This window comes from Bufo gargarizans, chromosome 4, assembly GCF_014858855.1.
Source record: "Bufo gargarizans isolate SCDJY-AF-19 chromosome 4, ASM1485885v1, whole genome shotgun sequence".
Classification (NCBI taxonomy): domain Eukaryota; kingdom Metazoa; phylum Chordata; class Amphibia; order Anura; family Bufonidae; genus Bufo; species Bufo gargarizans.
Window position 1 is genome coordinate 86,527,128 of NC_058083.1, and position 11,534 is coordinate 86,538,661.

The 11,534-nt window shown below is 46.3% G+C and overlaps 1 protein-coding gene across 2 annotated transcripts in view; it reads left to right on the forward strand.

Annotated features, from left to right (window-relative positions):
* Positions 1–10,577, forward strand: part of NCK1 (NCK adaptor protein 1) — a 106,207-nt gene extending 95,630 nt beyond the window's left edge. For both annotated transcript variants that reach the window (XM_044289701.1, XM_044289702.1), the window contains 2 exons: positions 4,757–5,457; positions 9,070–10,577. In XM_044289701.1, coding sequence (XP_044145636.1) covers positions 4,757–5,457; positions 9,070–9,264 — 896 coding nt within the window. In that variant the 3' untranslated portion in view covers positions 9,265–10,577. The remainder of the gene's footprint in view (positions 1–4,756; positions 5,458–9,069) is intronic.
* Positions 10,578–11,534: the final 957 nt, after the last annotated feature.

An 11,534-nucleotide genomic window follows, 5' to 3' on the forward strand; every position in this document is an offset into this window, starting at 1 on the left:
TATGCTTTGGAGAGTGTTTCCGGAAGTACCACTCACAGGTACACTATTAGCATAGGGATCATCTCACCAGGACAGGCACACAGGGTTATTAGGGCCCATTCACTCACTGCTGCTGCAAACGTCTCCTTTCACATCTTTGGGCGATTTGCGCTTTGCACATTGACCCATGGGGAAGGAGAGGTTTGTTCTATAAAGGTAAAAAAACAAAAAACAAAAAAAAAACACACCAGTAAGCAAACACGTTAATGTTCAGTTAAAAAAGTTAAAGTTTATATGTTCTGTTGCAAAGTTAATAAAATTATTGCGTTGCGGCCTGGTTTTTTCTTTTTTTTTTTTTCTTTTTTTACCTTCCAGGTGGACCAACCGATCGACCAGCTGCAGCACCGATGTGCATTCTGACAGAAGCATTGCGCTGCTGTCAGATTACACGCAAGTCGGTGTATGCGGCGCTGCAAGACGGGATTTTCTCCTCTGCAGTAACAGATATGTTTGCCGAGGCATACGAGCTGAGGAGGAGGCAGCGTTCCTATGCTTTGGCAAACACTTTGTATGTATATATGTATGTATATATATATATATATATATATATATATATATATATATATATATATATATATATATATATATATATATATATATATATATAAAAAAAAAAAATCCCGGCAATGATTTATTCATCCACATCGATTGATGTGAATGGAGAAATCTGGTTTGCCAGGGCATACGAGCTAAGTGGGTATGGATGTAGGGCGGAGCTCCTATGTCCTGGCAGACTCCTTTCCCCTCCATTTTTTTTTTTTTTTGGCAGAGATTTTTTCATCCACATTGATCGATGCGAATGAAGAAATCTGTGCCGTTCATTTTTTTCTTTCAGCCCAGAGGCTGAACGGAAAAAAAAATCTCATTACCTGTATGCTCAATATAAGGAGAATAGCAGAAACTCCTAATGCTGGCCATACATGTAATAATTGCGGAGACCCTCAAATGCCAGGGCAGTACAAACACCCCACAACTGACCCCATTTTGGAAAGAAGACACCCCAAGGTATTTGCTGAGGGGCATATTGAGTCCATGAAAGATTTAAATTTTTGTCCTAAGTTAGCGGAAAGTGAGACTTTGTGAGAATGCAAAAAAAAAATATTTCTATGAACTTGCCAGGCCCCTCATTGGATACCTTGGGGCGTCTTCTTTCCAAAGTGGGGTCACATGTGGGGTATTTATACTGCCCTGGCTTTTTAGGGGCCCTAAAGCATGAGAAGAAGTCTGGGATCCAAATGTCTAAAAATGCCCTCCTAAAAGGAATTTGGGCCCCTTTGCGCATCTAGGCTGCAATAAAGTGTCACACATCTGGTATCGCTGTACTCAGGAGAAGTTGGGGAATGTGTTTTGGGGTGTCATTTTACATATACCCATGCTGGGTGAGAAAAATATCTTGATCAAATGCCAACTTTGTATAAAAAAATTGGAAAAGTTGTCTTTTGCCAAGATATTTCTCTCACCCAGCATGGGTATATGTAAAAAGACACCCCAAAACACATTGCCCTACTTCTTCTGAGTACGGCGATACCACATGTGTGACACTTTTTTGCAGACAAGGTGGGCAAAGGGGCACATATTCCAAAGTGCACCTTTCGGATTTCGCAGGCCATTTTTTACACATTTTGATTGCAAAGTACTTCTCACACATTTGGGCCCCTAAATTGCCAGGGCAGTATAACTACGCCACAAGTGACCCCATTTTGGAAAGAAGACACCCCAAGGTATTCCGTGAGGGGCATGGCGAGTTCCTAGAATTTTTTTTATTTTTTGTCGCAAGTTAGTGGAATATGAGACTTTGTAAGGAAAAAAGAGAAGAAAAAAAAATCATCATTTTCCGCTAACTTGTGACAAAAAAAAAAAAAATTCTAGGAACTCGCAGTGCCCCTCACGGAATACCTTGGGGTGTCTTCTTTCCAAAATGGGGTCACTTGTGGCGTAGTTATACTGCCCTGGCAATTTAGGGGCCCAAATGTGTAAGAAGTACCTTGCAATCAAAATGTGTAAAAAAAAAAAAATGGCCTGCAAAATCCGAAAGGTGCACTTTGGAATATGTGCCCCTTTGCCCACCTTGGCAGCAAAAAAGTGTGACACATCTGGTATCGCCGTACTCAGGAGAAGTTGGGGAATGTGTTTTGGGGTGTCATTTTACATATACCCATGCTGGGTGAGAGAAATATCTTGGCAAAAGACAACTTTTCCCATTTTTTTATACAAAGTTCGCATTTGACCAAGATATTTTTCTCACCCAGCATAGGTATATGTAAAATGACACCCCAAAACACATTCCCCAACTTCTCCTGAGTACGGCAATACCAGATGTGTGACACTTTTTTGCTGCCAAGGTGGGCAAAGGGGCACATATTCCAAAGTGCACCTTTTGGATTTCACCGGTCATTTTTTACACATTTTGATTGCAAAGTTCTTCTCACACATTTGGGCCCCTAAATTGCCAGGGCAGTATAACTACCCCACAAGTGACCCCATTTTGGAAAGAAGACACCCCAAAGTATTCTGTGAGGGGCATGGTGAGTTCCTAGAATTTTTTATTTTTTGTCGCAAGTTAGTGGAATATGAGACTTTGTAAGAAAAAATAAAAATAAAAAAATCATCATCATTTTCCGCTAACTTGTGACAAAAAATAAAAAGTTCTATGAACTCACTATGCCCATCAGCGAATACCTTAGGGTGTCTACTTTCCGAAATGGGGTCATTTGTGGGGGTTTTCTACTGTTTGGGCATTGTAGAACCTCAGGAATCATGACAGGTGCTCAGAAAGTCAGAGCTGTTTCAAAAAGCGGAAATTCACATTTTTGTATCATAGTTTGTAAATGCTATAACTTTTACCCAAACCATTATTTTTTTTTGCCCAAACATTTTTTTTTTTTATCAAAGACATGTAGAACAATAAATTTGGCGAAAAATTTATATATGGATGTCGTTTTTTTTTGCAAAATTTTACAGCTGAAAGTGAAAAATGTCATTTTTTTGCAAAAAAATCGTTACATTTTGATTAATAACAAAAAAAGTAAAAATGCCAGCAGCAATGAAATACCACCAAATGAAAGCTCCATTAGTGAGAAGAAAAGGAGGTAAAATTCATTTGGGTGGTAAGTTGCATGACCGAGCAATAAACGGTGAAAGGAGTGTAGTGCCGAAGTGTAAAAAGTGCTCTGGTCATGAAGGGGGTTTCACCTAGCGGGGCTGAAGTGGTTAAGTAACCAACGGTGTGAAGCTAGCTGGAAGGCTTACGGCCCTTACAGTACAGTGGGGTAGATGCATCGAAATGCAAAGTCACTGGTTTAATTTCCTAAATGGTCCAGAAAAAATGAGTGCAAGTTGAGCAAGTTTTACTACTTCTCTCCTATTGTCTATGAAGACCATTGTATCAGTTTTGCCTGGAGTATTTATAAGGAGTCTGTCAGCAGTTTTGACCCCACAGAACTGCGGACAGCACTGTATAGGTTATGGGTTGCATGTCCAGTAAATCCAGCTTGTAATCTGCCTGGTGCCACAACTGCCCCAGAGATGTTTAGTTTGTGTTTATTACCCTCGGTTCTGAACATTTTTCTATTTTATCTCCTTCCCTCTGATCTGAATGATCCAGTCATACGACTTCTAGAGCCATCACTCAGAGCAGTGGGGGAAGACTATGGGGATCATTTACAAACCTATATACGGCACTTTTGTGGCATACATCTGGCGCAGATTCTGTCGGACGTTATGTTGCGGCAGAATCTGTGACTTCTTCCCCGCTCACGCCAGGCCTAAAAAAAGGAGGCGTGGCGCCGGCCGTCTTGAAGCCGCTATATGACCTCGCATCTAAAATGCCCGTCTTGATAAATATGCCCCCATGTGCTCAGTGCACAAAGCTGAGGTTGATGACTATGTTCCTGTGGGAGATGTTGCTGCCAGACACCACTTACCCACTGAACTTAACATGCTGGCTTCTTTGAGTGCACGTCTTTTGGGTGCATTGGGAGGGGTGGCCGAGCCATTGTGTTTTGCTGGCACCTTGCAGTTCACAAAGAGGGTTAGTATCTATCTAAAAGGGGGACTGGTTTGGCAGTGCTTGGTCAGTATTACAGAAACCTGGCTCCCGGCCAAAGACAATGCTGTCCAAGCCCCACACCTTTTCCTAAACCTATTGTTCGCATGTTGTAATGGTGGGAGAGGGAGGTAAAATGAATGCCTCCCAGGAAATATATCGAAGACCTTTTTGTCATTGTTCATTGCTATGCAGGAAACCTTAGCTTGTATGGCTCGTAGTGAAGGAACCATCAATTTGCAAAGTTTGAGATATGAAACATTTTCTCAGTGATTTAACGTTTTGAGGGATCAGTGAAGAAGAGAACTTATTTTGGGAGGTTTTAATATTGCTTTCTCTTACTTACCAGTGATTGGCACTCATAGTGTTCATTATCCACAGTGTTTTGTAGTAGTGTGGTATTTGTATTCCTTTTATGTTTTGAAAGTGGTGGACCACCCACAAATGATCAGTTGCCCTCTCCTTGGATAGTAGAGTTCCTATGCACTGACAACCAGTATGCTGGCGGTATTATTTTCATACCGTACTTGAGGTTGCATTTGCTACAAAGTATTCAAAATGAATGTTCTTGCATCATGTATTCTCGATGTTTTGCTTTATAAGCAATGGACCAAACCTGCAGGTAGATTTGGGAAGTGAAAATAATCAGACTTTTTTTTTTTTTTTTTTTAGGTATTGGAAAAGTAAAACGAAAACCCAACATGCCAGATTCCTCTTCCACAGCAGATGAAAGCTTCTCGGACACAGAGCGATTGTATGACCTCAACATGCCAGCTTACGTAAAGTTCACATACGCCGCAGAGAGGGATGATGAATTGTCCTTGGTGAAAGGCACTAAGGTGATTGTAATGGAGAAGTGCAGTGATGGATGGTGGCGTGGAAGTTACAATGGACGCGTAGGATGGTTTCCGTCAAACTACGTAACTGAAGAGAGCGATAGCCCTTCTGGTGACCAAGTGGGCACATTGTCTGAAAAATTAGCAGCAGTGGTCAACAATCTCAATAACGGTCGCTCACTACATGTCGTTCAAGCCCTGTATCCATTTAGCTCGTCGAATGAGGAAGAGCTTAATTTTGAGAAGGGTGAAATGATGGATGTTATTGAGAAGCCAGAAAATGATCCAGAGTGGTGGAAATGCCGGAAGAGCAATGGTCTTGTAGGACTGGTGCCAAAGAACTACGTTACTATTATGCAGACCAGTTCGGGTTATGAGCCTTTACCACCACGATGTGATTACATTGGACCCTCTGTGACTGGACGTTTTGCTGGCAACCAGTGGTATTATGGAAAAGTGACGCGGCACCAAGCAGAAATGGCACTCAACGAGAGAGGGAATGAGGGCGACTTTCTAATTCGAGACAGTGAGTCATCGGTAAGTCAATGGAGTCTGAATAGTAAAGCAGTAAGCACACCTAAGCTGTGCACTCCAGTGCGAGGACAGCCTTGCCTCGCAGCCATGTAATAGGTGAACCTCGCTGAGGCACTCTTAGGAGGCCATCTCCGAGGTCAGAGCAGCAAAATCTATCATGGCCTTTCCATTTGGAGCCAAATAAGGACCACTCTAAGATAGGTCTTCCAAAAAATCTAGTAAAAATACACAAACAGCGCATAGAGCAATACCTATGGGAATAAAAGTAGAAGGGAGGGTATAAGTACTCTCACCTTGGGTTCCAACCCGACATGCCAAAGTAAGCATATTCAGAGCAGTCCCTATGGAGTGAGTCCGGATGAAAGACGTCAATTGAAGCAAGGAAAAATACATTCCGCAGGTGCTGCTTATTGAATGGAACCTCCATGTGTAGATTTTGGTACAATCTGTTTGATTTGTAAAAACCCCTACCAGGCATTACACCTTGTAATTCCATTCGATGTGCAGCGCCTGCTGAAGGTCTTTTTATTTGCTTCGGTTGACATGAAATATGGGCATTAAGCTAACTAAGGTGTGTTTGGGGGGGGGGGGGGGGGGGATTTGTAGGGTACAAGCTGTTAATTGCAGGTTCGATGATTGGCGACTGACAGACCACACACCACTCAAACTGAGGGGTTCAGTTGATTTTTTTTATTTATTTTTTATATGCAGCCCCATGACTTTTTGTATTTCTTGGTTACTTTTAGCAGGTGTGATTGTAGTACTTTGTAAAAATGACATTTTTTTAAATCTGTCTAGTCATTGAAGGGCTTAAAAATTGCGTAAAACCCTTTAGCAGACTTCAACCCAGAGAGGTGCTAGATGTATAGAACTTAAAACATAGTACAAAATAAGGTCCGAAAATAGTATAGTAGTATAGCATAGAAACAGTATAGATGATTTATTTTGCTCATCTGCAACACACATTGGGTAGTTCTGATGCACACTTGCACCTTACACTTTTTAAATAATTTTGACTATGGACGCCAGTCACCTTTTCGTAGTATGTGGTCAAATCTTGCATAACTCAGAGGTCCCCTTTCACAGAGGCAGCCCCTCTGACATAAGATTTGCAGTTTTCTCTTATCCCCCATGCTTAAATCCAACTTCGTGGTTTGTCATGTATCTGCGCTTCATGCTCCGATGCTCCATACTGTATTGCGCAGGGCAAGGGCTGTTCTGTTTCCATTTTCGCACTGCTAGGCGGAGGCTAGGGAAGCACTAAAGCCCGCCTGTTGGTGTCGGTGATGTCACTGGGAACACTGCTAGGCAGAAGCCTCTGCTTAGCAGAGACCTGGTACGTCACCGGATCTAATGAAAAAGCTCTTTTCCTGCGCATTTCATGCTCTGATGCTCATCTCAGAGGGGCTTCCTGGGTGAAGAAGGGGATTTGCCCGGGTTCAGCTCTGAATCCAGACAACCCCTTTAACTTGAAATATTATGGTCATACCTACTTCCTTGTACATCCAAGTTTTGTTATTATACTGTATGTAGTTACAGCATTAAAGGGGTTGTGCCATAAACTACTTTTTTCTATGAAGTGTATTTTCATCAATTACTCCTTTTGGATTGTTTTATTTTCAAATTTACCTAATTTGCAGTTGTCTCTTATCCCCTATGCTTGAATCCAACTTCCTGGTTTGTCATGTGTCTGCTGTCCTGTCATGCCCTAGGAAAGCGAGATGTCCTGACTTCAGCAGATCATGTTTTACTAACCACCCCTTGTTTTTACCAATGACGCTTGTGCGTCCTGTATTACAAGGACATAACCCACAGCAACTCAACAGATTTGTCACAGGGCGTAATAGTAGCCTAATAACTTTTAGAATAAGGCAGCTTTGATAAACGGTGGTATTTGGAGAAATTGATATAACTGCAATATCTGTTGGGCGGGATACACTTATATAAGTGACCCATTTAAAGGGGTTATACCATGACTAATGTAAAAAATGAAAATCGCACATCATATAGTGCAGGATAATCTCTTTCTAGCTTGAAATCCACCTCACATGGATCCAGAGATCTCCCCATTCATTGCTCTTAGATTTATATCAAGCTCAAGGGGAGATTCTTTTCTGCTGCAGCTCGGGGGGGGGGGGGGCGTGTCTCGGCTCTCCCCTAGGGCAGCTCGGGGGGGGGGGGGGGGGGGCGTGTCTCTGCTCTCCCTTAGGGCAGCTCGGGGGGGGGCGTGTCTCGGCTCTCCCCTAGGGCAGCTCGGGGGGGGGGGGGGGGCGGCGTGTCTCGGCTCTCCCCTAGGGCAGCTCGCGGGGGGGGGGGGGTGTCTCGGCTCTCCCCTAGGGCAGCTCGCGGGGGGGGGGGGGGGGTGTGTCTCGGCTCTCCCCTAGGGCAGCTCGCGGGGGGGGGGGGTGTCTCGGCTCTCCCCCAGGGCAGCTCGGGGGGGGGGGGGCGTGTCTCGGCTCTCTTCTAGGGCAGCTCGGGGGGGCGTGTCTCGGCTCTCCCCTAGGGCAGCTCGGGGGGGGGGGGGGGCGTGTCTCGGCTCTCCCCTAGGGCAGCTCGGGGGGGGGGGGGCGTGTCTCGGCTCTCCCCTAGGGCAGCTCGGGGGGGGGGGGGGGGGGCGTGTCTCGGCTCTCCCCTAGGGCAGCTCGGGGGGGGGGGGGCGTGTCTCGGCTCTCCCCTAGGGCAGCTCGGGGGGGGGGGGCGGGGGCGGGGGCATGTCTCGGCTCTCCCCTAGGGCAGCTCGGGGGGGGGGCGTGTCTCGGCTCTCCCCTAGGGCAGCTCGGGGGGGGGCGTGTCTCGGCTCTCCCCTAGGGCAGCTGGGGGGGGGGGGGCGTGTCTCGGCTCTCCCCTAGGGCAGCTCGGGGGGGGGGGGGCGTGTCTCGGCTCTCCCCTAGGGCAGCTCGGGGGGGGGGGGGCGGGGGCATGTCTCGGCTCTCCCCTAGGGCAGCTCGGGGGGGGGCGTGTCTCGGCTCTCCCCTAGGGCAGCTCGGGGGGGGGCGTGTCTCGGCTCTCCCCTAGGGCAGCTGGGGGGGGGGGGGGGCGTGTCTCGGCTCTCCCCTAGGGCAGCTCGGGGGGGGGGGGGGGCGGGGGCGTGTCTCGGCTCTCCCCTAGGGCAGCTCGGGGGGGGGGCGTGTCTCGGCTCTCCCCTAGGGCAGCTCGGGGGGGGGGGCGTTTCTCGGCTCTCCCCTAGGGCAGCTCGGGGGGGGGGGGGGGGGGGGGGCGTGTCTCGGCTCTCCCCTAGGGCAGCTCGGGGGGGCGGGGGGGGCGTGTCTCGGCTCTCCCCTAGGGCAGCTCGGGGGGGCGTGTCTCGGCTCTCCCCTAGGGCAGCTCGGGGGGGGTATCTCGGCTCTCCCCTAGGGCAGCTCGGGGTCAGTTGAAGGATGAAACTGAGCATGTGCAACATCTTGGTGAGCAGGAAAAAAAAAATTACATTTTGAATTACATGTAATTACAAAAGTATTCAGTTCCAGGTGCTGGTTTGAAAGAATGTGTTTTTCGTGGGACAACCCCTTTTACGTTCATAAATAAATAATTTCCATAGGTTTTTTTTTTTATTCGTTGATTTCTTTATTTTGTAATTCTTTTGTCTGTCTTTCTTTTTTTTCTTTTTCCCAATAGCCAAATGATTTCTCGGTGTCCCTGAAAGCCCAAGGCAAGAACAAACATTTCAAAGTTCAGATGAAAGACAATGTGTACTGCATTGGCCAGCGCAAGTTTAACACCATGGAGGAGTTGGTAGAACATTACAAAAAGGCCCCTATTTTTACCAGCGAGCAAGGCGAGAAACTCTATCTAATCAAGCCTTTGTCATGAGACTGCTACGTGGAGAGTGGGAAATTGGACTCCAGCTAAGGTGAAGTCACCGAAAGACGGCAGCCACGGAAAGTGAGACCCCTGGAATAGAACCAAAGGCATCTCCTAGCCCCCAATGACAATGACATTTGTCACGTTATGTATGAATTGGAAGATACACTGTAATTTTTTATTTTTTTCTGTCCAGTGTCTAAACTCCTTGCCACGAGCATTCCCTGTCTTTTTATATTCTGCCTTACTATTGTAACGTATCTGAGATGTAGAATTACATAACCTTCTCCGCACTGGGAGGTTCCAAGCAATGTGATTGTGGTTTGTCCCCTACAAGGATCATACCCGACATGAGTCCACATATCGCATTTACATGCTGCTTTTTGTTTTTCTATGATTTGCGCTTTGGACACGATCATCGGCATGGATCCAATGCTGTTTTCACTGTGGATATACTCTCGTCTTTTGTTTCACCCGCTTTGTATCTGACTGGCACCATGTCTGAGCAGTGCGTCTTCATTTGTACTTCTTATCGAAGACATTTCATATTTATTTGTCTGAGGATTATATATTTGATGGACCCACCACATGGCTTTCATATCTTTCTGCTCGTCACCCAGCAGGTATTGTGTAATTCACAATGCCATCTCAATCATTTACTTTGTTTTCTAGCTTTCATTGCAGAGTTCATATATTCTATCATTTTATTTTATTTTTTCTTGTATTTTATTTTTGTTTTTTTTACCCATCTAAATGGCTTTCAAACTTACAGGCGTTGTCTCGCCTAGAACATCGGTGGCATATCACTAGAATATGCCACTAATGTCAGATAGTTGCAGGTCCCCCTCCCACTGGGAACCACACCTATCTCTAGAATAAAGCTCCCAAAGAGAACGAGAGCACATTGCACATGCCCTTCATTCATTTCTATGAGAGTGCCGAAATTAGTTGAGCGCTGGCTCGGCAGTTCCATAGAAATGAATAGAGCATTGGCTGCGCTTGCACGGTGCGCACTCCATTCATTTCTATGCGAGTTGCGAAAATAGCTGACCACGCCACTCAGCTATTTCCGGCGCTCCCATAGAATTGAATGAAGGGCACATGGGACCCTCACCTATCTAACGTTGGTGACATAGCCTAGTGATTTGCCACCAACGTTCTAGATGAGACAACCCCTTTAAAACCTCCTGAGAAGTCTGTTTTACTAACTACTTGTATTCCCAGCGTAACCATTTTGGAGCATCTATTATGGCTCTATGTTGTGCCATTCCTCTATTATTTCTACTAGACATTATGACTTAAAGGGAGTCTGTCACCTCCATATGGCCATATACAGTGCTTACATGGCTCTGTAGCACACCTACACAGGATTGTAACGGTACCTTTGTTCTTTTCTTTAGACTTGCACAAGCAGGAAAAACTAAGTTTTATACATATGCAAATGAGCACTCGCAAGTTCCCAGGGGCGGCGTTCAGTGTGTAGGTGCCCAGGCTGCTCTGCCTTCTTCTCACTTTACTCCTCCCCAGCCTCTGCCTTTGCCCGCCCTCCAAGTCCGGACCTATCGATGAGGCAAGAGACTTGGAGGGCGGGCAAAGGAAGAGGCCGGGGAGGAGTAAAGCGAGAAGAAGGCAGAGCAGCCTGGGCACCTACACACTGCGCCGCCCCTGGGCACCTACACACTGCGCTGCCCCTGGGCACTTGCGAGGGCTCATTTGCATAGGAATTAAACTTAGTTTTTCCTGCTGGTGCAAGTCTAAAGAAAAGAACAAAGGTACTGTTACAATCCTGTATAGGTGTGCTACAGAGCCATGTAAGCACTGTATATGGCCATATGGAGGTGACAGACTCCCTTTAATTGCCAGCTGTTTGCAATAAAGGTCCAGCTGGGTGTTACCAGTGTGATGGGGGGGGTGTCTCCCTGCACACTGCCACTCTCAGCACTAATTGGATTGTTTCAGACTGTGCAGGGACCCCCCCCAAACTGGTAACACCCATTTGGACCCTCATTGCAGCCAGTTGGCCATTCATTCATAAATGTAATAGAGGTATGGCTTAGGCCCCTTTCACACGACTGAGTTTTCCACCCAGGTGCAATGCGTGAGGTGAACGAATTGCACCCGCACTGAATCCGGACCCATTCACTTAAATGGGGCTGTGCAGATGAGCGGTGATTTTCACGCAGCACTTGTGCGTTGCGTAAAAATCGCAGCATGCTCTATATTCTGCATTTTTCATGCAACGCAGGCCCCATAGAAATAATTAGGGCTGCGTGAAAATC